The 27,416-nt window shown below is 45.3% G+C and overlaps 1 protein-coding gene across 6 annotated transcripts; it reads left to right on the top strand.

Annotated features, from left to right (window-relative positions):
• The first annotated feature begins 474 nt into the window (after positions 1 to 474).
• On the top strand, positions 475 to 26,963 carry LOC148506350 (E3 ubiquitin/ISG15 ligase TRIM25-like). Of its 6 annotated transcripts, none has more exons than XM_088446890.1 (3): positions 475 to 495; positions 20,317 to 20,378; positions 24,529 to 26,963. In XM_088446890.1, the coding sequence occupies exon 3, from the start codon at positions 24,541 to 24,543 to the stop codon at positions 25,951 to 25,953; it is 1,413 nt and encodes a 470-aa protein (XP_088303016.1). In that variant the 5' UTR covers positions 475 to 495; positions 20,317 to 20,378; positions 24,529 to 24,540; the 3' UTR covers positions 25,954 to 26,963. The 6 variants fall into 6 exon arrangements, with proteins under 6 accessions (XP_088303016.1, XP_088303015.1, XP_088303014.1 ...); XM_088446889.1 differs by lacking the exon at positions 475 to 495 and adding an exon at positions 677 to 747; XM_088446888.1 differs by lacking the exon at positions 475 to 495 and adding an exon at positions 726 to 771.
• Positions 26,964 to 27,416: the final 453 nt, after the last annotated feature.

The following is a 27,416-nucleotide window of genomic DNA, read 5'->3' as shown; positions in this document are numbered from 1 at the left end:
ACATCTGAGGGGCGTGTCATACATGTGATGGGCGTGTACTGCTACATCTGAGGGGCGTGTCATAAACCTGACTTACATCCAAATTTAAACGAGACCCAATGCAGTTAGTAAGATCTATTTGTTGGTGAAAACACACTGAAACAAAACACATGTAGCCATAGGGATCATTGGGGTAGATGTATGAAGCCCAGAAACGGTATCAGTGCACATTAAGTGCGCTGATACCGTTTCTCCCCGATGTATAATCGGGGGTCTGGGCTATGCGCCCCTGTCATTATCGGCGCTGCTATCTACAAGATAGCAGCGCCGACAGCCTGGGCTATGTACGAACGGTCAGATCGTCTGACCGTTCGGCCGGCTGTAGCTGTCGTTATCAATCATGAGGTAACAATCAGGGTGTGGTACATATATAAGAGAGCAGAGGGCAGCAGCCTGGGTCAGAGCTGGGAGGAGCAGAGGCTGCAGTAATCATGTGACTACACACCTGAGTGTCAGGTAGGAGCTGCAGGTGACAATGAGGTAACAATCAGGGTGTGTGATACATGTATAAGAGAGCAGAGGGCAGCAGCCTGGGTCAGAGCTGAGGATGCAGTAATCATGTGACCACACACCTGAGTGTCAGGTAGGAGCTGCAGGTGACAATGAGGTAACAATCAGGGTGTGGTACATGTATAAGAGAGCAGAGGGCAGCAGCCTGGGTCAGAGCTGAGGATGCAGTAATCATGTGACCACACACCTGAGTGTCAGGTAGGAGCTGCAGGTGACAATGAGGTAACAATCAGTGTGTGATACATGTATAAGAGAACAGAGGGCAGCAGCCTGGGTCAGAGCTGGGAGGAGCAGAGGCTGCAGTAATCATGTGACCACACACCTGAGTGTCAGGTAGAAGCTGCAGGTGACAATGAGGTAACAATCAGTGTGTGTGATACATGTATAAGAGAGCAGAGGGCAGCAGCCTGGGTCAGAGCTGGGAGGTGATGTACTCTGTGCTGAGAGACTCTGGGACAGGTATATTACAGCTATTATGTCATCTCCTGTTATAAAGGGCTCCAGCGCTGTCAGGAAATACTGGAGTTTATCCCAGTAGTACATAAGACTGTTCTTTATTCCTACAGGTCTATGAATGTGCTGTGCACCAGATGTAGTATTTTCCCTTGTGTTGTTGTGTAATTAATGTGTTACTGGTTATGTTTCTGCTTCTTATATCCTTCCATTGTCTGGGCCTGTCAGTGTTATTTTGATGGCTAGTAATTAGTGATGTGGTTTAGGTCATTGTATATTGTATACAAGCATTTGGTTCTTTTCAATTATTGAGGCGAATGTTACATAATACAGAGAAATGCTGGGGATGGAAATAAGCTTCATTCAGACCGGTCAGTTTGTATAAAGAGAATGATTTTGTCAGAGCTGTAACTAGAAGTTTTGGTGCCCTGTGCCAGAAAGTACATTGGTGCCCCCATTTTTTAAATAGGGACATAACACCCAAAAAAGTGCCTTGGCCTCATGGGGAAGAGATAGGGGAGGCCAGGAGATGCTGGGGATGAAATAAGTGGAAACTACAAATGAGGATAATAATAATAAACAGAAATTTGACAGGCCCAAACAGCGCCCCCTGCCCTGCGGTGCCCTGTGCCATGGCACCGGCTGCACTACCCTAGTTACGGCCCTGGCTTTTATTTTATGACTAGACTTGAGGAGACATCAGATCATAACTAGGTCTGAGGGACCCTGTCCTGAAGGAGGTGAGGCTGGTTATATCTCCTGTCCTGTGTCAGTGGCCGGGTGACCCAATAACTGCTGAGGTCATTTCTGAGGGATACAGCCCTGACATAGGATATATATATTTCTATCTATCTCTCTATTATTGCCAATCACGATGTAGGTTAACACCTTGTTACATACATCATGCTATTTTATTATATCCAGCCAATCCTATGAAATAATAAAATGTGGTGCTAACAGTCTATGTAAGACAATATATAATGCCAATCGCATATGATTTAAATCCAGAAAGAGCTGACTGCTGCTTCTAAACCAAGGGGGAAACTGGAACCGCAAAAGGTAAACAAGAAAAATAAAAAGTGCTGTCAGCACTTATACATTTATTAAAACCTCAAACCATGAAACGTATAATAAACTAGACATGTGCAAATATGCAATATATACAAAAAGAACAGACTGAATATCAGAATAAATAATAAAAACAATTTAGTACTTAGGCAATTTGGAGTACTGTGGGTGGAATTCAATTAAATGTGATGTTAAATAGCGCCGGGAAGGAGTTCCTGGAGTTATTCCATTGGACGTTCTGTTAACCCCATAGAAACATAGAATTTGATGGCAGATAAGAACCACTTGGCCCATCTAGTCTGCCCCATTTTTAAACATATTGTTACCTCAAACCTTATTGATCCTTACTACTTCTGAAGGATATCCTTATGTCTATCCCATGCATGTTTAAATTGCTCTGTCTAAAGCTGGATACACAGCTGGTGTGGTGAAAATCTGGTAACGTATGGGAGTAACTGATGATCAGCAATTTGCTCCTAAATGCCAGAAAACAGATGAAAATGGCGTCAGACAAGTTTGAACAAATTGTTTTGATCAAACTTTTAACAAACAGTTTTTTGTTCAATTTCTGGCGTTTGGGAGCAATTTGCTGATTGTCATTTGCTTTCATCCCTTACCAGATTTTCATTCCAACCAATCAACTAGTTGGATGTAAGTTGGTCTAGTGCAGCGGTTTTCAACCGGTGTGCTGCGGCACACTAGTGTGCCGTGGCCGGTTGTGAAGTGTGCCGCGGGGCTGTCAGAGCCACCGGGCACATTTTACTGTACTTCAGCATCCCGGGCCGCTGAGCTCCTCTGGGAGACTCCGGCGCGACCGGGTAGTGACCTGCAAAGATGCGGTGGCGTGACATCACAGGTCACACACGCCGCATTGTCCACTGCCCTCCAGCCCGCTCTGCCAGCCAACGCCCTGTGCCAATCAGCCAGCCCGCGCTCTGTCCAGGCAGGCTCTGCAGCCTGCCTGGAAGCCCGCCCGCACGAGATCTTGCTGCAGTGTGAGTGACAAGGGGGGAAGAAATGTGGGTTTTGTGGGGACCAGAAATTTTTTTTTCTTCTTCGTGGGTACCAGCCATAGTTTATTTTTTCGTGGGAACCAGTCATGTCATTTTTTTTTAGTGAGAACCAGCCATATATTTGCCTATTTAGTGGGTAACAATTTGTTTTGTTTTTTGTTTTTTTTCTGTGGGGCCAGCCATAGGTTTCTTTTTCTGTGGGGCGCAATGTGGTATGGTTGTTTTTTTTTTTGTGGGGAGCAATGTGGGGGTTTTTTTCTGTTAGGCCAGCCAATGGGATTATTTTATTCTTGTGGGGGCCAATGTAGTGTGTTTTGTTCCTGTGGGAACTAATGTAGTGTATTTTTTCATAGTCCGCGCACACCGCATTGCCGGATAGTGTGCCTTGGCAATTTTAAAATCTTGTGTAGTGTGCCCCGAGTTGAAAGGTTGAAAATCACTGGTCTAGTGTGTGTAGTTTTAGCCTCTACCACCTCTGATGGGAGGCTATTCCACTTGTCCACTACCCTTTCTGTGAAGTAATGTTTCCTCAAATTTCCCCTGAACCTACCACCCCCCCAGTTTCAGAACATGTCCTCTTGTTCTAATACTTCTCTTTCTTTGAAAAATGTCTCCTTCCTTTACCTTGTTAATAGTTAATACCCTTTATATATTTGAACGTGTCTATCATGTCCCCCCTTTCCCTTCTCTGCTCCAAACTATACATATTTTAAGATCTTTTAGTCTTTTCTGGTACGTTATGTGGTGTAGACCTTGCACCATTTTAGTTGCCCTTCTTTGTACAGTCTCTAATGTATTAATATCCTTCTGGAGATATGGTCTCCAGAACTGAGCACAGTATTCGAGATGAGAATGTACCAATGACTTGTATAGTGGTAATATCACTTTCTTTCTGCTACTGATTCCTCTCCCTGTGCAACCAAGCATCGGACTTGCCTTCCTCATTGCTTTGTTACAATGTTTGCTTGCCATTAAGTAACCTGAAATAGTGACTCCTAGATCCCTTTCCTCTTCAGTACTTTCCAGTATAGTGCCATTAATACTATATTTAGCCTTTGGATTTTTGACACCCAAGTGCATGATCTTGCATTAAACTGTAGTTGCCACGTTCTTGCCCATTCCTCTAGTCTACCTAGATCATCAATCATTTGTTTTACCCCTCCTGGTGTGTCTACCCTGTTGTATACCTTTGTGTCATATGCAAAAAGACATAGTTTCCCTTCAATACCATTTGCAATGTCACAAATAAAGATATTAAAAAACACTGGTCCAAGTACAGATCCCTGAGATACTCCACTGGTAACATTTCCCTCTTGAGACTATACTCTGTTTACTACAACTGTTTCCTATCCTACAGCCATGACCTTATCCATTCAACTATCTTTGTATCCGATCCCATGCTTTCCAGTTTATTAAACAGTCTGCAATGTGGAACAGTGTCAAAAGCCTTTCTAAAGTCTATATAAGCTACATCTATGGCCCCCCATTTATCTATTTCATTAGTCACCCAGTCAAAAAAGTCAATAAGACGTTTGACATTATCTCCCCTCAGTAAATCCATGCTGTTTGGGATGCTACAAATTGCTGGATTTGCGATAATCTACGACCTTATTTTAAGAGCGTTTCCATCGATTTCCCTACTACTGATGTCAGGTCACTGGTTGGTAGTCACTGGTCGGTAGTTGCTTGCCTCTTCCTTGCTTCCACTTTTGTGCAGTGGGACAACGTTTGCACTTTTTCAGTCCTCTGGAATTACTCCAGTAGCTAGTGACTGGTTGAAAAATTCTGTTAATGGTGTTACCAGCACCCCTTTAAGCTTTATTATTATTATTATTATTATTATCAGTCATCGTCGTCATCGTTCCGCAGCGCCTTACAAAGTACATAGACAAGAAAGTAACCATTGACTTACAATACAATACAGGACATGGATAAACATTGCTATATTAGTGAAATTAACACCAGCATAAGCAGGGCCGCAACTAGGGGGGGGCTGGAGGTGCACGTGCACCGGGTGAGCCGCTGTACCTGGTGCCAGTGACCTCCAGCCCGGCGCTGCAGAGAGGCTCCAAGCCGGACGTCCGCTGGTAATATTTATTACCAGCGGGCGCCCGGCTCCTTCTCTGCAGCAACGCGGTGTAGCCGGAGCCGGAGGCTGGAGTTCTCTCCCGAACTCCAGCTTCCAGCTCTCCCCACGGGCACTATGGGGGAGACGTCATGACATCTCCCCCATAGTTCCAAGGAGCAGCCGGCGGACCGGACGCGACGCTGGATGCAGGAGCGGGGTTCAAGGTAAGTATTTTTTTTTTTTTTCATAAGCTGCACTACAGGGGCATTATTATGGGGGCAGGGGCATTACCACAGGGGCATTACTATGGGGGCATAGGCAATAAGGGGCATTAATAATGGGGCATGAGCACTACAGGGGCATTACTATTGGGGCATGGGCACTACAGGGGCATTACTGTAAGCGCACTACAGGGATATTACTATGGGGGCATGGGCACTACAGGGGCATTACTATGAAAGCATGGGCACTACAGGGGCATTACTATGAAAGCATGGGCACTACAGGGGCATTAATATGGGAGCATGGGCACTACAGGGGCATTACTGTATGGTGAGCACTACAGGGGCATTACTACATTACTATGGGGGTATTAACATATGGGCATTACTATGGGGGCATTACAATATGGGCACTACTGCAGGGGGAATTACATGGGGGGGCGCCAAATTACTGTCTTGCCCCTGGTGACAAAAATCCTAGTTTCGGCCCTGGCATAAGCAGCCAAGTTTTAGTTGCCCTAGTGGCTAGTAAGAGATAAATTAATTTACAGTAGGGAGAAGCACAAGAGGGTAGAGGGCCCTGCTCAAAAGAGCTTACATTCTTTAAGGGAGGGGAAGACAAACAGGAGTGACACAGAATGGGGTGGGCCGGGAGAAAGGAAGATGTAGCAGCAAGTTAGGATGAGAGCTGGAAGGCTTTAATGAAGTAGTGGGTCTTAAGAGCTTGTTTAAAAGATGGTAGAGAGGTGCAGAGTCTGATAGGGAGAGGGAGGGAGTTCCAAAGGTGAGGAGCAGCACGGGCAAAGTCTTGGAGGCGGGAGTGGGAGGAAGTAATCAATTGGCATGAAAGGCGGCGTGTATTAAGTGAACAAAGAGGGCGGACAGAAGAGTGAAGGGAGATGAGATCAGAGATGTAAATGGGAGAGGAATGGGTGAGGGCTTTGTAAGTGAGTGTAAGAGCCTTGAATTGGGTTCTGAAAGGGAATGGGAGCCAGTGGAGGGCTTGCAAAAGAGGGGAGGCAGATGTAGAGCATTTGGAGAGGAAGATGAGCCGAGCAGCAGCATTGAGCACAGACTGGAGAGGAGAGAGATGGGATTTGGGGAGGCCAGCTATGAGAAGGTTACAGTAGTCCAGTCTGGACATGACCAGTGAATGTACAAGGGTTTTGGTAGCATCCTGGGTGAGAAAGGGTCTGATCTTGGAAATATTCTTGAGATGGAAACGACAGGACTGTGAGGTTCTGAATGTGTGGTTTAAAGGAGAGGGAAGAGTCCAGGATGACTCCAAGACAACGCACTTTGGGGCTAGATGAGATAGTAATGCCATCTATTAATAAAGAAATAGTGGGACATGATGTTATGTGGGAGGGTGGGAAGACTATCAGCTCAGTCTTAGACATATTAAGTTTGAGAAATCGCTGGGACATCCAGGAAGAGCTAGCAGAGAGACAGTTGGAGATATATGAGTCAGTATAGAGGGGGAAAGATCAGGTGAGGAAAGGTAGATCTGAGTATCAGCATAGAGATGATGATGGAGGTCAAAAGAGCTGATGAGTTTACCTAAAGAAGACTTATAGAGAGAGAATAGGAGAGGTCCAAGAACAGAACCTTGGGGAACACCTACTGTAAGAGGCTGTGGGGGGGAGGAGTCGCCATGAGAGGAAACAGAGAAGGAACGGTCAGAGAGGTAGGAGGACAGCCAGGAGAGAGCAGTGTCATGTAGACCAAGTTAGTGAAGTATATGCAGCAGTAGAGGGTGGTCCACAGTGTCAAAAGCAGCAGAGAGATCAAGGAGAATGAGCAGAGAGTAGTGGCCCTTGGATTTGGCAGCAAGGAGGTCGTTGCTGACTTTTGTGAGGGCAGTTTCAGTGGAGTGGAGAGAACGGAAGCCAGACTGAAAAGGGTCAAGGAGAGAGTGGGAGGAAAGAAATGTGGTGAGGCGATTGTAAACAATACGCTCAAGGAGTTTGGAGGCAAAAGGGAGGAGAGAGATTGGACGGTAGTTAGAGAGAATGTTAGGATCAAGGTTAGGTTTTTTAAGAATGGGGTAAACACGGGCATGCTTGAATGCAGAAGGAACAGTGCCAGATGAGAGGGAGAGATTAAGGAGGTGGGCAAGATGGGAGCAGGCAGAAGGAGAGAGGTAGCGGAGGAGGTGGGAGGGGATAGGGTCGAGGGGAGAGGTGGAAGGGGGGAGGACTGGATAAGGGCCTTAACTTCCTCTCCAGTCACAGGGGAGAAGGATGTCAGAGTCTGTAAAATGGATGGGGAGGGGTGATCCGGGAAAGGAGGAGGTGGAGAGCTGGGGGACTGGTTGAATATGATGTCCTGACGTATGGAATCAATTTTAGATGTGAAATAGGTAGCAAAGTCAGTGGCAGAGAGCAAGGAGGGGAGACGAGGAGGGGGTGGACAGAGGGAGTTGAAAGTGGAAAAGAGACGCTGGGGATTTGAGGACAGGGAGGAGATGAGATTATTGAAATTACTGTTTAGAGAGGGAAAGGGCAGCACTGTAGGATGACAGCATGAATTTGAAATGGAGAAAATTTGCCTGAGAGCGTGATCTTCTCCACTGTCGCTCGGCCGTTCGTGAACATTTTTGCAGGTATCTGGTGCATTTGGAATGCCAGGGTTGAGGTGTGAATTTGCGAGGGTGAGTAGTGATCGCCGGAGCAACAGAGTCAAGAGCAGAAGTAAGGGAGGTATTGTATAGGGAAGCAGCTTGTTCAGCGCAGGAGAAAGAGAGGATAGGGGAGAGAAGTGAGTCAAGTAGGGAAGAAAGTGTCGATGGCTTCAATGCTACGCTTAGTGATGGTGGCTTTCGGAGGTAGTGGAGGGGAAGGAGAGAGGGATAGGTTAAAAGAGAGAAGGTGATGGTCAGAAAGGGGGAATGGGGAATTGGAGTAAGCAGAAATATCACAACGGTGAGTGAATACCAGATCAAGCAAATGCCCACTCGCATGGGAGGGTGAGGAGGTCCATTGGGAGAGTCCAAATGAGGAAGTGAGGGTGAGTAGTTTGGAGGCAGCAGATTCTGTGGGGATATCAATAGGAATATTGGAGTCACCGAGGATAATAGAGGGAAGGTCTGAGGAGAGAAAGTGAGTGAGTGAGCCAGGAAGCAAAGTTGTCAAGGAACTTGGAGGGAGGGCCAGGGGGACAGTAGATGACAGCTACTCTGAGGTGTACTGGTTGGAAGAGGTGTATAGCATGAACTTCAAATGTGGAGAATGTAAGGGATGGTTCTGATGGTATATGTTGGTATGAGTAACCAGGGGATAGAAGGACCCCCCAGTTTGTTACAGACTGATCTGGCATTCCAGAGGGCACAGGATAGGGTGACAAAGTTGATAGGAGAGATGTGAATGAGATTATCAGGGTTGCAATAGCGTGGAGATGAGAATACTTTGGGAGACCGAGATGAATAGAGTGTAGGGATCATGCATGCTCCTGTGCTAGGAGGGGACCCTGTAGGAAGTGGGCAGGGAGGGAAGCTAAGGAGACGTGAATGAAAGTGGGGCGAAGTGACAGGGAGATAAGTAAGGGAGGAAAGATTACCAGTGGGGTAGTAGGATCCTTGGGGGGTATAAGAGAAAGAAAATGGAGTAATGGGAGATGAGGGGGAGGAAGGCAGAGAGAGAAGGGGAGATAGGAGGAGGTGGAGGAGACCAGGGGGAAAGGATAGAGGTGGAGTCAGAGGGCAGACCAAAAGATTAGTTAGAAACTGAGTGAAGGGAGGAGAAAACATGGTCATGGTAAGGATGAGGTAAAGTGTCAGCACAACAAAAATATATTAGAGTTTAGAAAAAGTGAGAGATAAGATGGGCGCAGAATTTGAATGTTAGAGTAGAGAGTAGCAGTAGCTAGATCATGTAAGACTAGACCAAAGTGCTAATGTAAAAAGACATTATTACAGAGTTAAGCTGATATTAACTGTATTCAGTAAGATTATCTGTTAAGCACGGAGGCAGCACAAATAGTAGCAAGTGATGGCCAGAGTGTTTGTAGTGACCAGAGTTCAGTTTTGAAAGTCCAGGTTATGCAGTCAGCAGGAGTTTGTAGCAGTGAGATTTTAAAATCACCTTTGTTGATGGTTTTTCTCCAAATCTAGATTAGGTTTTTAGAAGTGCAGATCGGTTGTTCCCTTCTGTTCCACTTCGGTTCAACGCTGGTGTAACTCTAGTATTAATCTTAAAATGCACTTTTGAATAGTGCACTTCTGAATGGAGCAATTCCAGCCAGGCTATTCCAGCCTACTAATGGCCAATATTTAGTATCCTTGGATGTATCCCATCTGGCTCCATTGATTTGTCCACTTTAAGTTTTGAGAGTTCTGTTAGGATCTTCCCCCTCTGTGCTTGTTCCTACCTCATTTTTCTGATTACACCTGCACCTTAACTGTGGCCCCTTTCCCTCTTTCAGTAGGGAATCCTGAACAAAAATAAAGATGATCAGCTATTACATTGTCTCCCTCAACAAAACTCTTTCTGTCTTTAGTCTTTTTATACCACCTTTTTGTTTTTCTCCTTTCGCTTATATACTTTAAAGTTTTGCCCCTTTTCCCACTGTCATTTTCTCCTCCGCTTTTGCCTTTGCACATCTGATTACTTTCTTAGCCTCCTTCTGTTTTACAAGATACACCTATTTGTCTTCATTATTTTATTTTGCTTGCATTTCCTAAAGGCCATCTTTATTGCTTTCACAATAATTGCTACCTCTTTCCCAAACCACACCGGCTTCCTTTTCCTTGTGGCTTTCCTAACCTTTTTGATACAAAGGTCTGTTGCCTTTAATATTGCACTTTTTTTTTTTTTTTTTTAATTTTCCCACCTCTTCTGCCCTGCTTTCAAGTTCCTCCACTCTGCCAAAGATTCGCTTAAACTTCTTCCCAGCCCTGCAAAATCAGTCTTCCTAAAATGTAACAACCTTTTGTTTTTGTATGGGGTGAGTCAGTATCTGTCTCCATTTGAGAGTATTAAGTCTAATATTGCGTCTTTCTGAGTGGGCTCCCTCACAAATTGCTGGAGGGAGGCTCCCTGCAATGAATTCAGGATGTCCCTACTTGTAGTGGAACTTGCCACAGACATCTCCCAGTTTATACTGGGTAGAGTAAAATCTCCCATGATTATAACCTCTCCATTTAATGCCATTTTAGTGATGACCTGCAATAGTTTATTGTCCAGTTCCTCTTCCTGACCTGGTGTTCTGTAGATCACCCCAATATGAAGAATCACTTTCTCCCATGTTTCTATAGTTACCCAAAGGGACTCGTTTTTTTTTCTTCAATACTATGTGTTAACATAGTATTTATGCTTTCCTTGACATATATTGCTACTCCTCCTCCAATTCTTCTCATTCTGTCCTTCCTAAATAAAGTATATCCCAGTACAGCTATGTCCCAGTCATGATTTTCATTGCACCATGACTCTGTAAAAGCCACAATATTGTGTTCTTCTGTTGCTGTGGATATGCTTCCTGTTCCATTTGCCAGCAGAAATAATACCTCTGAATTGGGGGAGCAGATTTTTTTTTTTTTTTTGGTTCACTGTCCCCCTCTTCTAGTTTGAAAGCTTCACCAAGAACTATTTAAACTGTTCACTCAGTATTCTAGTTCCTTTTGAAGATGGGTGCAGGCCATCATATTTGTATAAGCTTCTATCTTGCCAGATGGAGTGGCTATGGACTATCAATCCAAATCCCTCATAACACCACTTCTGTAGCCACACATTGAAGTTTCTGATGCAATGATTTCTCTCCCTCCCTCTGTGTACTGGCAATACTTCTGAAAAAGTTAGTGGTTGTCACCTGCTTTAGAGCAGTCTCTAACTTCCTGAATTCATCTTTAACTGCCATGACTTCATCACTGGCCAGGTCATTTGTCCCTAGGTGGACAATGACATCTACCTCTGCATCTTTTCTTGCTGCCTTCACAATTCTCAGCATGTGCTCTTTATCCCTTGGAGCTGTGGCTCCAGGTAAACACCTTATGGTGCGTACACACTAGACGATATGCTCCCTGAGTGATATTGTCTAGTGTGTCCCCGGCACGGTGTGCTCAATGTCGTTCATGACATTGAGCACAGCCGCTGAATGATATAATTAACGATATCGTTCAGCGCTGAGCTCTCTCCCCCATTCCCCAACGTGCAGCAACCTGACGACATAGTCAGGTTGGCCTGCATGTTAACACAATGAACGATGATGACTAACAACCCGCGGGAACGCACGTCGTCGTTGTTGTTCATCGTTTTTGTGTTAAAAATGGACGATAAAGTGGACGACTAAAGTGGACGACTGAACAATAACGATATTATCGTTCAGTCGTCCACTTTAATCGCCCAGTGTGTACGCGCCATTACTTGTCTCTCTACTTCAGCAGTGTTTCCCAGATGTACTGCTCTAATAATGGAATCTCCCAAGAGAAGTGTAGTCCTTTTTTGAAGAGGTAAATTTCCTGTTCCTATTCCTTTTTGTAAAATCAGTGGAAGACCCTATGAGGGGTATTCAATATGAAACGTTAGCTTCACTGCCGAAGTTAACGTTTCATATCGGAGTTTTTTTCTGCGTTAAGTCTGGTGCGCGCTCCCGCTTATCCCCATATTCAATATAAAATTAACGAAAACTGGAAACTCCGAAGTTGGATTTGCGTAAAGTTACGAATTTTTCCTGAAAATAATTGTAAGACCCCCCCTAAAGTTGTAAAAACATGGGGGAACACAAAGCGTACCCCCGTTTTAGCCTTTAATTGAAAGTCGGGGATTTAAATAGCCGAAGCAGGTGTTTTTTTCACGACATTGAAGAAGTGATGCAGAAGAGCACTTGGGTTATTTTTTTCTTTACTGGTCCCATCAAATTTGGGGTACATGAAAATGGGTACTAGCATATTTTGATGTCCCTAAAGTCAGTTTTTAAAAATTCTGCATTTGTGCACCTGCCGTTATAATTCTATTCTTCAAAACACCTGCCGCTAATAGCCTATTCTAGAAAACACCTGTCGCATACTTGCAGAATAGCCCTGAACCTATTTCCCTATTGTTTAACAATTTTTCCCCTTTTTTTTTTTTTTTTTTTTTGCACCCCGATTTTTAAGTTAAGTTTTTTGGGGTGTCCCTATTTTTTTTTAAACTTTTTTTTTGACAGTTCTTTTTTAAATGTCATTCTCAGGGGTGCAGGCTATTTTTTTTTTTTTTTTTTTTTTTTTTTTAAGCCTGCACCCCTAAACCCCAAATCTGCACTTTTTTTTGACACCTATTCAATGGTGATAAGTTATCACCGTTTTTTTATCAAAGACTTGTCAAAACTGCAATAAGTCTTTGAAATTGAATAGGGTGTAAAAGTAAAACCTGCGATAATGATGTCATAATTGCAATATTAACGCAAAAACAATGTTATCGCACCCATATTGAATACCCCTGTAAATCTTCCTGTTCTGGATTGCCTATATTAGCTGTACCTTCCAGCCTTGCAAGAGCAGCATATGAGTTTTGCAGTGTCACAGCTTGTGGGAGGTGTCTGTGTTCCTTTGGAAATCTCTGCTTTTCAGAGCCCACAGTAGTCCAGGCAGTATGTCTTCTGGGGGCTCTCTGAGGCAGTGGTGGCCTCAAGGTCACAGACGTCCTACATATCTCAGCATGAAGTTCTGTGATCTCCTCTTGCAGCAGAGTATTAGAGTATTTGTGCCCACACCCCATAGTCGCTGACATCTGGCTGTCCCTTCTGGGATGGGGCAGCCAGGTTGGCACAGTGGGGGGGTGTGGTGCTACATAGGGGATGGAGGGGGGGGTGCAGCTGAGGAGACAGTATGGCGGCGCGATTGTGAAAACACAGGGTCTTCCCAGCTGCCCTGGGCTATTGTAATGAACATGATTGGCGCTGAAGCCGTTATTTCAAATCTCAATGAACTTCAACACATTGCAATGATTTTACTTTTTAATTGCTTACCATGAGCAAACAAACCGATTATGGCTTCTAATCCCTTCCCTTTCCAAGCTCCTTATACAGCCCTTCACCAACGCTGTTATCACACAGAACATGCCCATCGCTCACCTATCACCACCCTAATCCTCTTGTAGTTTTATTTTTTTTTATTTTTTCTTAAGTACAGATGACTTTTTAGCATCCCCCTAGCACAGTGGTTCCCAAACTGGGTGCCGCAGGGCAGGGGTGCTATGGCTTGGTGGACCAGTATCAAATGAAATGATTTATGGTCAATGTGATAGGCTGGTGGCTGCCAATCATAAAATATGTGGACAAATAGAAGCGCAACCCTGTCCTCCACCAAATAACTGACCCTGTTACATACTGGACCCAGCGCCTGGTGTCCTTTCTCTCACTTACCACAACACTGCTCCCATCGCTGATGGATGGAGGTGGGCCCACAGCTTTCTTGCTGTTCCTAGTGGTCAGGTGACTAATGACTACATTGGCACACCATTTGAAAGCCAGGTACAACTATTTACTCTGATGTGATTCAGTGCAAATTGTACAATCAACCTGCCCATCAGCGGCGGATTCAATGAGTCCAGGAGAGTCACCCAAGTATATGGTTGTCTCCTGGATGTTCCAGGAGAGTAGGCAAGTATGGGACGCTGCGTATGAGGAGCCGATGCAGGAACGCGCATTGAGGGGCCTATGTAGGGATGCAGTGTATTGGAGGAACCTATGTTCATAGGTGTCAGCAGTGTGTAATGGACGTTAGTCCACACAATAAATAGCTTAACTAGGGATTGGTTTGTTAACCAAGTGGAACAGCAGGATATAGGACAATACAGGGTTATTGCAATGGGAGACAGATCCTGTTAGGAGTGGGTTAATGCAGGTGGCCTGTGGTATTTGTAGTGCACACCTGCTAGTAGATGTAGTGGTGATGGTGGCGTAGCCGCTGTTGTGGCACCAGTGTATGTCGCACATGGGGCACAGTCTCTCTCCACTGCACGTCCTATCTGTCCTGAGGACGGAGGAAGGAGCGGTGAAGCGTGCATGCTGAGAAGGTGCACTGGGTAGGAGGTTGTACATGTGAAGCAGTGCACCTCCGTTACTGTGTATTCTGACCAGACATGCTGTATATAACAAATATCACACTGCTGGGCTTATTGAACATTATGTACATGTGCTCTAGCAACCTAGTGCAGTTTATTAACACTTGTGCTTACAACAGTATACCTACCTCCCCACTGCCAGAGTTTGATTGGGACATCTTCCTCCTGTGGGCTGCAGAGCTGGTAGGGTGTTTCTCATGTTTACTGCTGCAGGGAAGGGTTTTATTTAGAGGAAGACAGCTGGTGGTGACCCAACATTGGAGAAGTCCTGTTCAGACCTAAGGGGGCATGTTGCAACACCCCCATGATGCGTGAATACGCCCCTTATGTGTGTGTTCTGATTTCCCCGAGCTAAAACACAGACAAATATGTCGCATTTAGGGTTTCCAGATCTGAGTCCGAACCCGTAGACTGGGCTTGATGGGTCATAGCGGAATAGAGGTGGTTGAATCAGAGCTGTACTCATTGGTGCGACCCATGTGGCAAATGCCCGGTGCCTTCAGAGAGGTTAGCGATGCCTGGAACAAAAGGGAAGGTGCGAATCCACACTGACCTGATCCAAATAGTATGTGTGTGTACAGTGTTAAAGAACCAACATATAGGGCATCGTATAGTATGGTATGATCATACTAAATCGTAAGGTTGGTGGTGCTTCCTAGAGTCAGGTATATCATATCATGTATAAACCAAAGGAGAAAGACTGAAGACCCTTGTTGTTGGGACGCTCTTTTGATTGAAATTTTACTGTTCATTAAAACTAATTTTATTTTATATGCATTGAAAAACCAAAAGGAGAAAAACATTTACTTTCTCTACTCAGGAGTCTTTTCCAGTAAAGGTACAAAGATTGAAAGGAGACGCTACAGTGAGTTATGTAATTGGTGTTACACAATTTATTGATAGATGTGAGAAGATACAAACAGTTAAATTATGTGATGGTGGAATATAAAGTGGTTTGTACAAAATATTATAAACAATGAATACGCAAAAAGGGGGGGGGGGAGTGTTGCTCACAATATACAGTATACAGGTTAATTGGCATATCGATAGGAGTGCAGAAATTGTAAATGCATTGCTTTTTTATTTCTTACATTTATTTGTAGCAGCCAGTTGTAGAGTAATTGCCAATATTTGGATAGAATATTCTGCTAATCACTGGATATAATGGCTGGATTTAATAATTGCAGTTGAAAAGCATGTAAAGGAGAGAGAAAAAATACACAATAATCCTACAGATACAAGATATTCAAACTGGTGAAATGAGAGAGATTCTGGGATACTGAAGTATATTTTGCAGTTCCACATATTAATATCAATCATTTATTGAAATGCAGTATCCACAATTTGCTCAAATACTCTGATAGTTTTGTTCTGAACCCAAATAGCCTAAGGGCTCTATTTATTAACATTATTTTGACTAAAATAAAGTGAGTGTTTTTTTTCACACCCTTTCTCACATTATTTTAGTATCCCCTATAGTTATTACAGGGCAATTGGAGTAGAATTTGTAAAATTCTACTCCAAGCCCTAATTATCACTTATTTTTAGTAATCAGATCGCATTTCCCTTAATTGTAATGGGATATGTGATCCGACCAGAGTTACTAAAAATAAATTGTAAAAAAATATCGGGAAAAGCCCTGTGATAACGCCACCTGCAGGTGGCGTTATCCAGGCTCTCCCCCGGTTACCGGACTCGTGCCCTGCTCTAACGGGGAGAGTATAGCTGGGAGCCGGCCCCAGTAATCAGCTGTGTGGTCTAAACAGACCACACGCTGATACGCTGCAAAAAAAAAAATGTAAATAAAAAACAAACTTACCTGACTCCATGGACCTGTGGTCAGGGCTCCGGGTGATGTCCTCCTTCTGGTCAGCTGGTCTCCCATGCTGCACTGTGGCTCGGTCATCAGATGATCGGGTCCCAGTGCAGTATGGGATAGCAGCTGACCAGAGGCATGGAAGACCTCACTGGAGCCCGGATCATGCAGGTAAGTGTAATTAAGGGAGAGGGGGGTCCGTGATTGTGGGGGGTGGGGCTTAGTGCCGGGGGGGGGTAGCAGCGGCGGCCAGTAGGTGAATGCAAGGGGGACTGGTCATGGTATTTTTTTTGCAAAAATACCGTGACTAGTGTGTGGAGGGGATTCGCAGGGATAGAGCTTTCTCAAAAGCAAATCCCTGTGATATTGCCTGAATTCGCAATGCAAATTCACTCTGTAATATCACACTACAATCAGAATTACAAATGCGGATTGTAGTAAATAGAGCCCTAAATGTTCCTCTCTGGAGGATGCTTTACTGTATAGTGATGCTTTGCAGGTATAAAATGTGTTTAGAATCATTTTCCAGGTGATTGTGGTGTGATGGTACCAGTGATGCGGGAGACCAGGGAGGTAAATGCTTAACAAATGAGTGCAGGGTGTGTGGTGTTGGACTCAGGGGCCCATATCATACCTTGCACCCATTATAGATACACCCCTGCTTACCCTGTATGGATGGTCAGGGGGGGGGGGGGTGGCAGGCACTAATGGGCAGTATATGCCCCTGTGTTCTGGGCTGCGGTGGGTTCTGGGAGGCTGTTACCAAAAGCAGCAGCAGTCTCCTGCCTGCATGTGTGTGAGGGGTAGGGGGCGTGGTGTGGCCACATTGCCATGATTAGGCCACTCCCCTACAGTACCCGGCCCCACTCACTATGGCCCTGTGTGACACCCATAAGGTGTTTGAAGATCTTTAGTTTTGGATTTCACAGCATTCTAGTGATTCCTGCGCTTCTTTCTTCCCATGTCACAGCAGAGAGGCAGGTGGTCACCAATCCCAGTACAACAATTGACCGTAAATAAAATAATGCTCACTTTATTTAGCTGGAACTCTTTGACCGTTCTGGATCTTCCCATGCATATAACTAGCAATAATACATTACACTCTCAAAATATATTTTAATCTAACACTTCACTACCTTTACTCTTCCTTATTGGTAATACCCTTAATGGTGATTGCATTAACTCATGCTCCACCCTTACCAAATTGGTAGCAGTAGGTTAATATCAACAAGCTATTACCATACTAGCAAACAGTCCTAAGCATAGCTATAATAACATGAACAATAGAGTTCTCTGTGGATACATATTAAGTCAGTCTGTACTTTGTTGCTAGTACCAGAACAGCTACTACACCTGAGTTCTATATCTCATGTAAAAGTATCTCCTTGGAACAATGGCCCTCATTTAGAGGCGGTCGCAAGAAGCGATCGCTCTCTGAATGAGGGCGGGCGCTTCTTTTTTTAAAGTGCGGCCACCTGGTCGCAAGCTAAGCTGTGGGTGGTAACCAGGGTGATGGTCACGATGGTCATCACCATCGCGACCATCGGGGCTTACAACGAGACCCTAAGGTTGGGTCTGGGCACTCGTAAGCCCCAGGGAGCTTCCTGTTCTGTTTAAGCAGGAAGCTCCCCACTGACATCTTTAATGATGTCAGTGCGGCCGCCCACAAACTGCAAGCGTTCACCTCCATTTGTGCTGCCACATCCCCCCCCCCCCCCCCACGGCCCGCCTACCAAACAGGGCGAGCTGTCTCTCAACATCGACAGCCACCCCTTTGGTAGCGAGCTCCGGAGCGAGAGAGTTTCTCTATCGCTCTGGGGCTTGCGCACGCGCAGTGCAGCCGCTCTGGGCTAACCATCGACCTGGTTGTGAGCGCATCGGCACTTGCGACCGGGTCTGAATGAGACCCAATATCCTGAAGAGCAATACTTGGTGGTCTGCATATATATATATATATATATATATATATATATATATATATATATATATATATATATATATATATATATATATATATTGTGACAGTTAGGTTAGGGGGTCCCTCTCCTGGGTAGAGGACTCCTTACACACACACACACGTACACGTACACTTACACGTGTCTGGATGCAAGTGCAAGCTGGTCGGCGCCAGTCTTTATTGTACAATGTCAGAAATAACATAAAGAAAACATAAATATAAATCCTAGCCCTGTCGGGGCACTAACTTCACAGGTAGTTCCCTCACTACCAGAACCTGGCAGGGCCTAATGCCCTCGCCAGCAACAAAGCACAGCACAGTACTCACAAATAGGTTTTTCAAGTGTCTCTGAGCAAACTCCCTGTCTGCTCTCCCAGGTGAGACCATCAGCCCTCAACACACTAGGCTTATATTAGCCACTCTCAGGTGGAAAACTAACAACCTGTTACCAGGCTGCGAGAACCAAAACCTGGAGTGGCCGTGGGTGGAGCCCTCCCTCTCCTCTCACCCACAACCCCCAGGTCCCAAACCGGCTTTTCAAAAAACCCGAAACTCAAGCCTGCTACACTGCAGACTTTCTCCTGGGGGTTTAAAACACAAAAGACAGGAATCTGGGACAAATGTACATGCCACAGACCACTTTACCAGTGATCCTATCAAAATATAAATATATATATATATATACACACACACACACATTTATACTGTGTATTTTCTTGTAAGTAATTTCTGTTTTATATCCTGGTATATTAACATGTAATTTTGATGCTAAAGCTGCATACACACGATTTTTTGAACGACTATAGTTAGACGATATCGTTTTACGATAATCGTTTGAAAAAAATTGTTCACTTTCTGAGTCAAACAATTAACGATTATCGTTCATGTTTGTAGTTCAGTCAGGCTTGTCAACTGAACGATTTTCATTAAGGGAATATGCAAAACTCGTTGGTAGTTCAAAAAAATCGTTCATTACACTTTAAAAAAATCTGACAGATAATCGTTCAGAAAATCGTTGGTAACAAAATTGTGGTGTGTGTGTGTGCAGCTTTAGTCATTAATTGTGCCTGCCAGTCATGTGGTGAAATAAGGTTTTGGTATTTAAATGTGATTTCCTGCAGCCACTCCCAGTGCTGCCTCAGGGGCTGTCTGCTGATTCTGTAGCACAATGAAGGGGAGGCCGGCCTAGAGTCTCTATCAGCCCCTGTGGGCCATCCTCCAACCTGCCTCCTCACAGCATCGCTCTCCAGGTCCATTACCTCCGCTCAGCTCCAACCAACTGTCCTTCCCCTCTAACTGCCACTCACCTTACCACCTGACCCTGGTCATGTGACAAGCTCCTGACCTCTTCAGCAGCTGTAGAGACTGTGCAGACCACAACTCTCAGCAATGTCAGACGTAATACCTCGCATAGCAGGGTATTACATACGTATAATGCATTATGGACCTGATGCGTTCGCTCGCTGGCTAAAAGGGGCTGGCTATTTTAAATGAAGCGCTCACACTGCGTCACGTAAGGATGCCCTCTATGTCTAAGTGAGCGTGTGCAAGTGTCATAAAGATGCCCCCTTTGCTACTTGCCACACACGTCATCTCTGGGAATTGTAGGATTAATCGGTAACATCGGGAGCCATCAGAGCAGCTCGCAAGCCTTGGGGTTGCCTTGCCCTACCACAAGCACTGCGATCAGTGAGGGCTGAAATACATGCAGGTGACGTGTACAATGATGCTACTTTGCTGGCGTTTTGGCGGTCAGACACGCCTGCGTTCGCACATTTACTCCCCCCCGTTCACAAGCACCTTCCCCTGTTACCACCCACAAATGGCGCTATCTGTCACTGTAGCGACCTGATAGTGGCTTGCAAGCGGCCGTTGTGCAATCACATTGACTGGCTTCCGCACGTGCACTGCAAATTATACGCATGCGCAGATGGGCAAATATCGCTTACAGCGAGCGATCGCACCTTAGCGAGCGGGTCTGAATCAGGTCCTATGTATTTAGATTTTTTTTGTCAGCAATGTGATGCACAATTAGACTTTTTTTTTTTTTTTCTTCCAGCCACAAACCTAGTGCAGTACTCTATTAATTTGACAATAACTGTTTATAGAGCTTTATTGTTTTTTCTCTTTTAGTGCCACCACCGAAGTCATCGGATACAAGGAGTCCCAGTAGCGGACCTGTGAACACTATTAAGGTATAAGTGTAAGCTTCTGTAGTGTGATGATTTGTATTCTTTGCCAGTCTCACTTATAAAAGGATAAATAGTATCGGAATCCGCGCTAGAGAAAAGCAAACTTGCCTACGCCACATAGAGCTCGTAAGCTGCTAACAAGAAACCGTATTTGGTAGTTTCCACGGAACCAACTAACTTCAATCAATAAGCAGAAGAAAAATTGCTTAAGTACATGAGTTGGTGGTGGTCCCCTGAGTCAGGAATAAGTAGCCATTTTATAGGGCGAGAAAGAAGACTTTGCTGGGGGCACTCTTGCTGTCTGTAATTTTAAACTTTTACTATATATAGATTTAAAATAGGTAGTAGGCATAGAACATCATAAAGAAAAACAAAGAAGAAAAAAAAAAACACTATTTTAACATTAATATATAAGGAATTGGGCACCTGTGGATGAAGGAGAATATTATAGTTACATTATTTCCAAATCTTATAGATACTTATAGTCAAAATGCTTAATTATACACTTGTGCATATATGTCTGAAACCAGATCTCTGGTCTATGTACAACAGTACTTATATTAATAATTCCACCCACTGTACTACTGTAAAACAATATTGGGGTCTACATGTTACAATATAGCCTTATGATATGCTTATTGAGTACATTATCAGGCCTGAAGCAGCTGGGGATTTTTTTTCCTCAAATATAATCACTGTCAAGTCTCAACAAGATGGGAAGGAAACCGGTTTCTCAAGTGTGATGCTCTGGGAGTTTCTATAGTGATGTACCACTAGAACCAGGTTTAGGTGTGATTGTTATGCTTTCTTGTGGCCGAACTCCCAGTCGTTGAGATAGGACACACCGTCACAGAGAGGCAAGCCTAATGGTGCCTATCCATTAAGCGCCCTGAAAGTCTCAACGTCTAGCGTTGAGTCTTTCAGGTCGCCAAAGTACGGGCACCACACTGAATGGCATTCACTGAACATCATTCAGTGCGGGAGTCCGACCTCCTATCTCAGACCATGCCGAACCTGACGAGCGTCGTCAGGATGATGGGCATGTTCCGTAGATAGTCTGGGTTGTCAAGGACCCAGCGTGCACGTGCATCGCTGGTCCTTGCTGGCTATCCATTACTCTACTTTAAGAACAATGCGACCAGAACCTCCTGGTTTTGGTCGGATTGTTCATAAAGTCGTGTAATGGATAGGCCCCTTAAACGAAACGAAACCAAGGATTGTCGCTGAAGAGACAAGGGAGTGGAAATTTTTAATGAATGGAGTGAATATTCATTAAAATAGTTTGCCGTTGGTCGGTGACTTTTCTAAAGTCGTTCAACTATATGCAGAAATTGGGAATACATAGGTTATACCGCCGGCCACGTGGTAAGTATTTCCTAATCTACACCCTAACCCTCCTTTAGGGTGCCTAACCCAAACCTATCCCTGCCGCCTAACCTTAAGTCCCCCCCTTGTGTGCCTAACCCTAAGTTCCCCCCGGGGGGGGGGGGGGGTGTGCCTAACCCTAAGTTCCCCCCGGGGGGGGGGGGGGTGTGCCTAACCTTAAGTTCCCCCCGGGGGGGGGGGGGGTGTGCCTAACCTTAAGTTCCCCCCGGGGGGGGGGGGTGTGTGCCTAACCTTAAGTTCCCCATGTGGGGGGGGGGGGTGCGCCTAACCCTAAGTTCCCCCCGGGGGGGGGGGGGGGTGCGCCTAACCCTAAGTTCCCCCCGGGGGGGGGGGGGGTGCGCCTAACCCTAAGTTCCCTCCCCCTAGCCTAAACCTAACCTCCGGGGGGGTGCCGAACCCTAAGTCTTGTTGCAGCCACATCTGGCGGGTCGCAAGCCAGCTCATTATTACTCCTCTCAATATCTGGAGACCAGCAAGAGTGTGTGCCGGAGGTATCAGGGGATATAATCGCATAGGAGTGTCATCTGGCAGGCCGCAAGCCAGCTCCGTTTGCCCCTTTAATACACCACAGTGGTTGGATACTGGCAATGACTCCTGCAGCAGGAGGTCCTTCCTCCAGCCAGGCAGCATTGCAGTCTTCCAGCCAGGGCAGGTACCTGGCGATGGTCTAAGGGGTCCTCGGTGGTCAGTGAGCCTCTTCACTTCCATGGCAACATGGCTTCAGCGCTACCTGGCTATTTGGTTGCCAGTGCAGTCAGACTTGCGGGGTCCTTAGGCTCTCCTCGCCCAGCGGCGATGTCCTCCGAGTCTGGCTCTCCCTTATAGGGATGGGAATCAGTGGATGATTTTTTTTTTTGTGACACTATATGGTGCTGTCACTGCTTTGGGCTGCCAGCTGGCTCTCACCTTGTTTTATACTCCATCACAACAAAGAGTACAAACACTGACTGGGCTACTGCTGCTGTGTACTGCTGCTGGGGGTGGTGGCTGACAGAGTGAAAGACACTCTGGTCAGCCAATTAGCAGCAGCAGCACATAGGACAGTCCTGCCCCCAGCTCACTGCCACTGGTGCTGCTCTCAGTGAATGATAACTATATCGTTATCGATCAGTTGTCCAAAAAATCATCCAGTTTCAGCCCCAAAATGATGAACGATAACTACCAATGCGCGCTCCCGTTTGTAGTTGGTAGTTATCGTTCATCGCCCGAACCTCCTGTCCAACCTGACAATATTGTCAGGTTGAACATGATCAGGGATGAGGGAGGGAGCCCGGCACTGAACTATTTTGTTCACGAAATCGTTCAGTGTTTGTGCTCAGTGTCGTTAACGACACTGAGCACATCCCTGCCGGGGACACACGGGATGGTGTCGTTCATGGAGTGAATCGTCCTGTGTGTACGCACCTTTTGTCTATTAATGTCTATGTACAGAGAACCAATGTTTATATCTAAATGTTTTGTATGTTAAAAACATTGGAAGTACCAATGTTTTCTTTCGATGTTCCATCCCTACTCCGTTATTCAGTGCCAAACAGGCAGTTTTCCCTTCAGTGCAGTGTCGCGAAAGATGGATTTTTGTGTCTGCATGGCAATAACTGCGCAGGATACGTAATTGGTATAAACATGTAACTTGCCCTTTTGTTGTCTTGGTTGTAATGTTACTCGTGTGTGATGGGTGACAAGCCTTTCAACTTAGAGTGAAAAGAGGTTAGGAAGTCCTGCATTCCTGCTTCAGTTATAATTGTGTCAACGTGTCTAGTTCACATAAAATAGATGACCCTGGAAATTGCCAGCCATTTGACCAGGCTCTTATAAAATAAGTTGTTAATGTCTGTGGTTTCCTCACTTGAAGCAGGGATCAAAGAGTAGTCTGGTTATAACCCCACAGGGGGTTAGGCTTACAGGCCAAGGAGAGACAGACCGACCAGCGAGGTGTTAAATCTTTCCCCTAGCCATCTGTAAGAAGTGTCCAGTTCTGTGGACAGAGGCCTAATCTCTGAGCTACAAACAGGATGGAGTGAGCAATGATTGATTAAATGAACTAACCCCTACTCAAGTGACCAAGAAACCCTGTGTTTCAGTCACCTAAGCAATGGAAGGGTTAAACTACCCCAAGGGAGGGGAGTGACCCAGAGCTGCCTGAAGAAACGGGTATAAAACTGTAACCGACTTCTGGGTCAGTGTTAATTTCTGAGGGGTTATCGTGTGGTACAGATTGAATCGGAGTTCATCACTAGGGGCTGCCCTGTCCCCCAAATCACTTAAGACAATGGTGTGGTTTGTTACTTACAATTTCATAAATAAAATAAAAGGGAAGAAACTTGTGTGCAACCTTTTATTTTATATTATTATAATCTTGTAACTTTTTGTAACTAAGCTTTGAAGGTATTCTTGAATTAAAACATAAATTTTAGTTCAGGAACTGTGTTTTTATGACTCGAGGCATAAACTTGGCCCACGTTACCTATTGTTCTAAGTGTGTATGCAGGTGAGAGCAAAAGCTCACCTTATGCTGAAGCATTAGTTACTTTTGCTGGTGGCAGCTTTCAGGTATTTAACCACGCGTGCTGAGTTAACTTCTAAAAGTCACGGGCGGCGATTCTCAGATTGGTGTATCTGGAGAGATCAGCTGGAGGTTCGTGACACGCCAGGTCCTCTTCTGCTCCCCCCCCCCCCCCCCCCAAACATGCACACACCTGCTCCTCCCCCCCCCCCCCCCCCCCCCCACAAAACACACTAGTTTTATTCTCTCTTTCCTTTATTCCAGAATGACGTCTGCATGTCTGAGAGAGGAGCAGTGTATCAGGAACGTCCTGCACTGGAGAAGAACAGGAAGCTGAGTAACATTGTGGAAAGTTTCCTATGTAATCAGCCAGAGCAGGAGGAGATCGGGAGCTTCTGTGCTTACTGCGTGGAGGCTCCTGTACTGGCTGTGAAGCTGTGTCTGCAGTGTGAGATGTCCCTGTGTGAGGACCACCTGAGTGTACACAACAAGTCAGTGGATCATGTTTTAATTGACCCAACGTCATCACTGAGCAACAGAAAATGCCAAATTCACAAGAAACTTCTTGCGTACCTTTGCTGTGAGGATGCTGCCTGTATCTGTGTCTCCTGTCTAATAGGATCACACAGAGGACACCAGGTGCAGTCACTGGATGAGGCCATGAAGACCAAGCAGGAGAAGCTGAGAAACCTCCTGGAGAAACTGACCACACACAGAGCACATGCTGAGGAAGAAGTGCAGAGTCTGCAGGATGACAGGACAGAGGTACAGGAGAGAGCGGCTGTTGTCACAGGGGAAGTCACTGACTTGTTTATGGACATCAGGCAGAAGTTGGACGTCCTAGAGGGGAGAGTCCTGAGTGAGGTCTCCAGACAGACTGAGGAGATTTCTCTGCAAATCTCTGATCTGATCCAGCAGCTGGAAGTACAGAAGGACGAGCTGCCCAGGAAGATGGGTCACATTGAGGAGCTGTGTAACATGACTGACTCACTAACTGTCTTACAGGAGCGAGAATCAGACACTTATGAGAAGGAAAATGACACAGAAAGTGATGACAATGAGGTTTATCCTGTGAGTGATCTGGACGAGGGTCTGATCTCAGTGACCTTGCACTCGGGTTTATCTGATATTCTGACTGCTGCAAAGAGAGGGTCCTGTATACCTGAGGCTGCAGATATGTTACTTGATATAAACACGGCTTGTAGTGAAGTCTCTGTATCAGGGGATTTAAAATTTGTATCCTGGTCTGAAAAAAAAATAAATTACCCAGAGAATATAATGAGGTTTACAAAGTATTGTCAGGTTTTAAGCAGCACAAGTTTTGTCTCAGGACAACATTGCTGGGAACTGGGAGTCAGCACATCAGAGCAATGGTGGGTTGGAGTGGCTTATTCTAGTATTGAAAGAAAAGGAAATTGGTCAGGAATTGGATACAATAGTAAGTCCTGGTGTTTGCGTTTGTCAGATAATAGTTACTTTGTGATGCACAATTCAGTATACAATAACCTGCAGCTGGAGTCTCCTGTGCAGACAGTAAGAATATACCTGGACTATGAGGCCGGGCGTCTGTCCTTCTATCAGCTGTGTGACCCCATCAGACACTTGCATACCTTCACTGCCATCTTCACTGAGCCCCTGCATGGTGCCTTTGTGGTATGGCATGATGGCTGGGTCAGGATTAAAAGCTAGATATGTCATACATGCCTACCCTCCTCCTGGTTTTCGCGGGAGGCTCACGATTTTTCAGGTAAACCCCCAGCCCCCCCCCCCCCCCCCGCACTCCTGGAAGGGTAGGCCTTTCTCCCGCATTCTGCCCCTTCCAAGTTGTTTAAATTTAGGCCAATCGTGGCAATTTACTGTGAAGGAGGCAGGGCTTAATGAGGTGACTGTCAGGCCCCGCCCCTGTCGCATCACATCTGCTTTTCCTCCCCAGGCTTCTCCCAGGGAGGACAATGAAAAGGTAGGCAACTATGAGATATGTTTGAGGTAATAATGACTAATCACCTATACCTTTTATTGGCTGGTATCCCTTCATGATGCTTTTACTAAATACTTGGGTGGAGATGCAATTAGCCATGATTTTCTGACTCTTTTGTGTGTGAAGCCCTGAAAGCTTATCAGCTTTTTGCAGTGAGTTTGTGCTGATCTCTGGCTGTGACCTTAGGAGGTGTGAGCAGTAATGTATATAAGGCGGCTATACTGTATTTACTGATTACAGTGCAGCTCACATCACGCATGTAAGCTATTACAATTACCCCCTTAGGTTTTTTAGTTTAATTTGTTTTCTGTGCTTTTCAGTCATGCCTTTTTATCAATGGGGAGATGTGTGATTTTTTTTTTTTTTTTTTTTGTTATCTTGAGGTAAATTACAGACCTGCTCTCTGTATTAAAGCCTGTGTGGAGAGCACGGAACAGCTGTGGTCCTATATGGGGGTAATGGTAATAACTCAGCCCCATGTCACCTGGCTGAGAGGAATATAGACAATGACATCAGTAACCGTCACAGGAGGGTATACAGAAGCCAATGTAATAAATGTATGTGACTGTGGCCTCCATGTGTCTGATAGTCCTGTCTCTGTTACTCTGTAATAAGGTTGGAATGTGCATGTTACATGTATGTATGGGGAACATGCTGTTATTACTGATAATACTGCATATGGTGCTCAGGAGGAAATATAGATGGAGACAATTACATGTTACATGTGTGTCGTGTGTTATTATAGTGCTCACATTGTGCCCTCTGTTGTATGTGTCATATTTATAGTATAGCATGAGGTAACACCACGTCAGGCATTGTGGGCCTGAATCTGAGTCACACGCAATGCTGATGTTCATGAGAGTTATAACTTCCACTTGTGCAAGCGCGAAAATGTCTAAAAACACCTGCGGCGCCTGCGTTACACAGTGTGCGCACAAAGGTGTTGTCTGATACTGTCTGAATCGATTACATAATTGGCAGGAAAGTGCCGGGCGTTCCTGGACGGTGACTGGGAGGTGACTAGTAGTGAATGCAAAAATGGTCTGTTTATGTGAGTGTCGTGGGTGGTTCAGTCAGACAGCGGTATTCACAGACGCAAGCATAGGAGGCCGCGGTCAGATGGGGAAACTGCTCCTGCCGTATGGCAGGTGAAAGTTTCAATGGTACGACTGAT

The sequence above is a fragment of the Taudactylus pleione genome, unplaced genomic scaffold, assembly GCF_031769625.1.
Source record: "Taudactylus pleione unplaced genomic scaffold, aTauple2 ptg000407l, whole genome shotgun sequence".
In the NCBI taxonomy this organism is placed as follows: Eukaryota; Metazoa; Chordata; class Amphibia; order Anura; family Myobatrachidae; genus Taudactylus; species Taudactylus pleione.
Note: the sequence above shows the minus strand (reverse complement) of the source record. Positions and strands in the feature narration are given on the sequence as shown.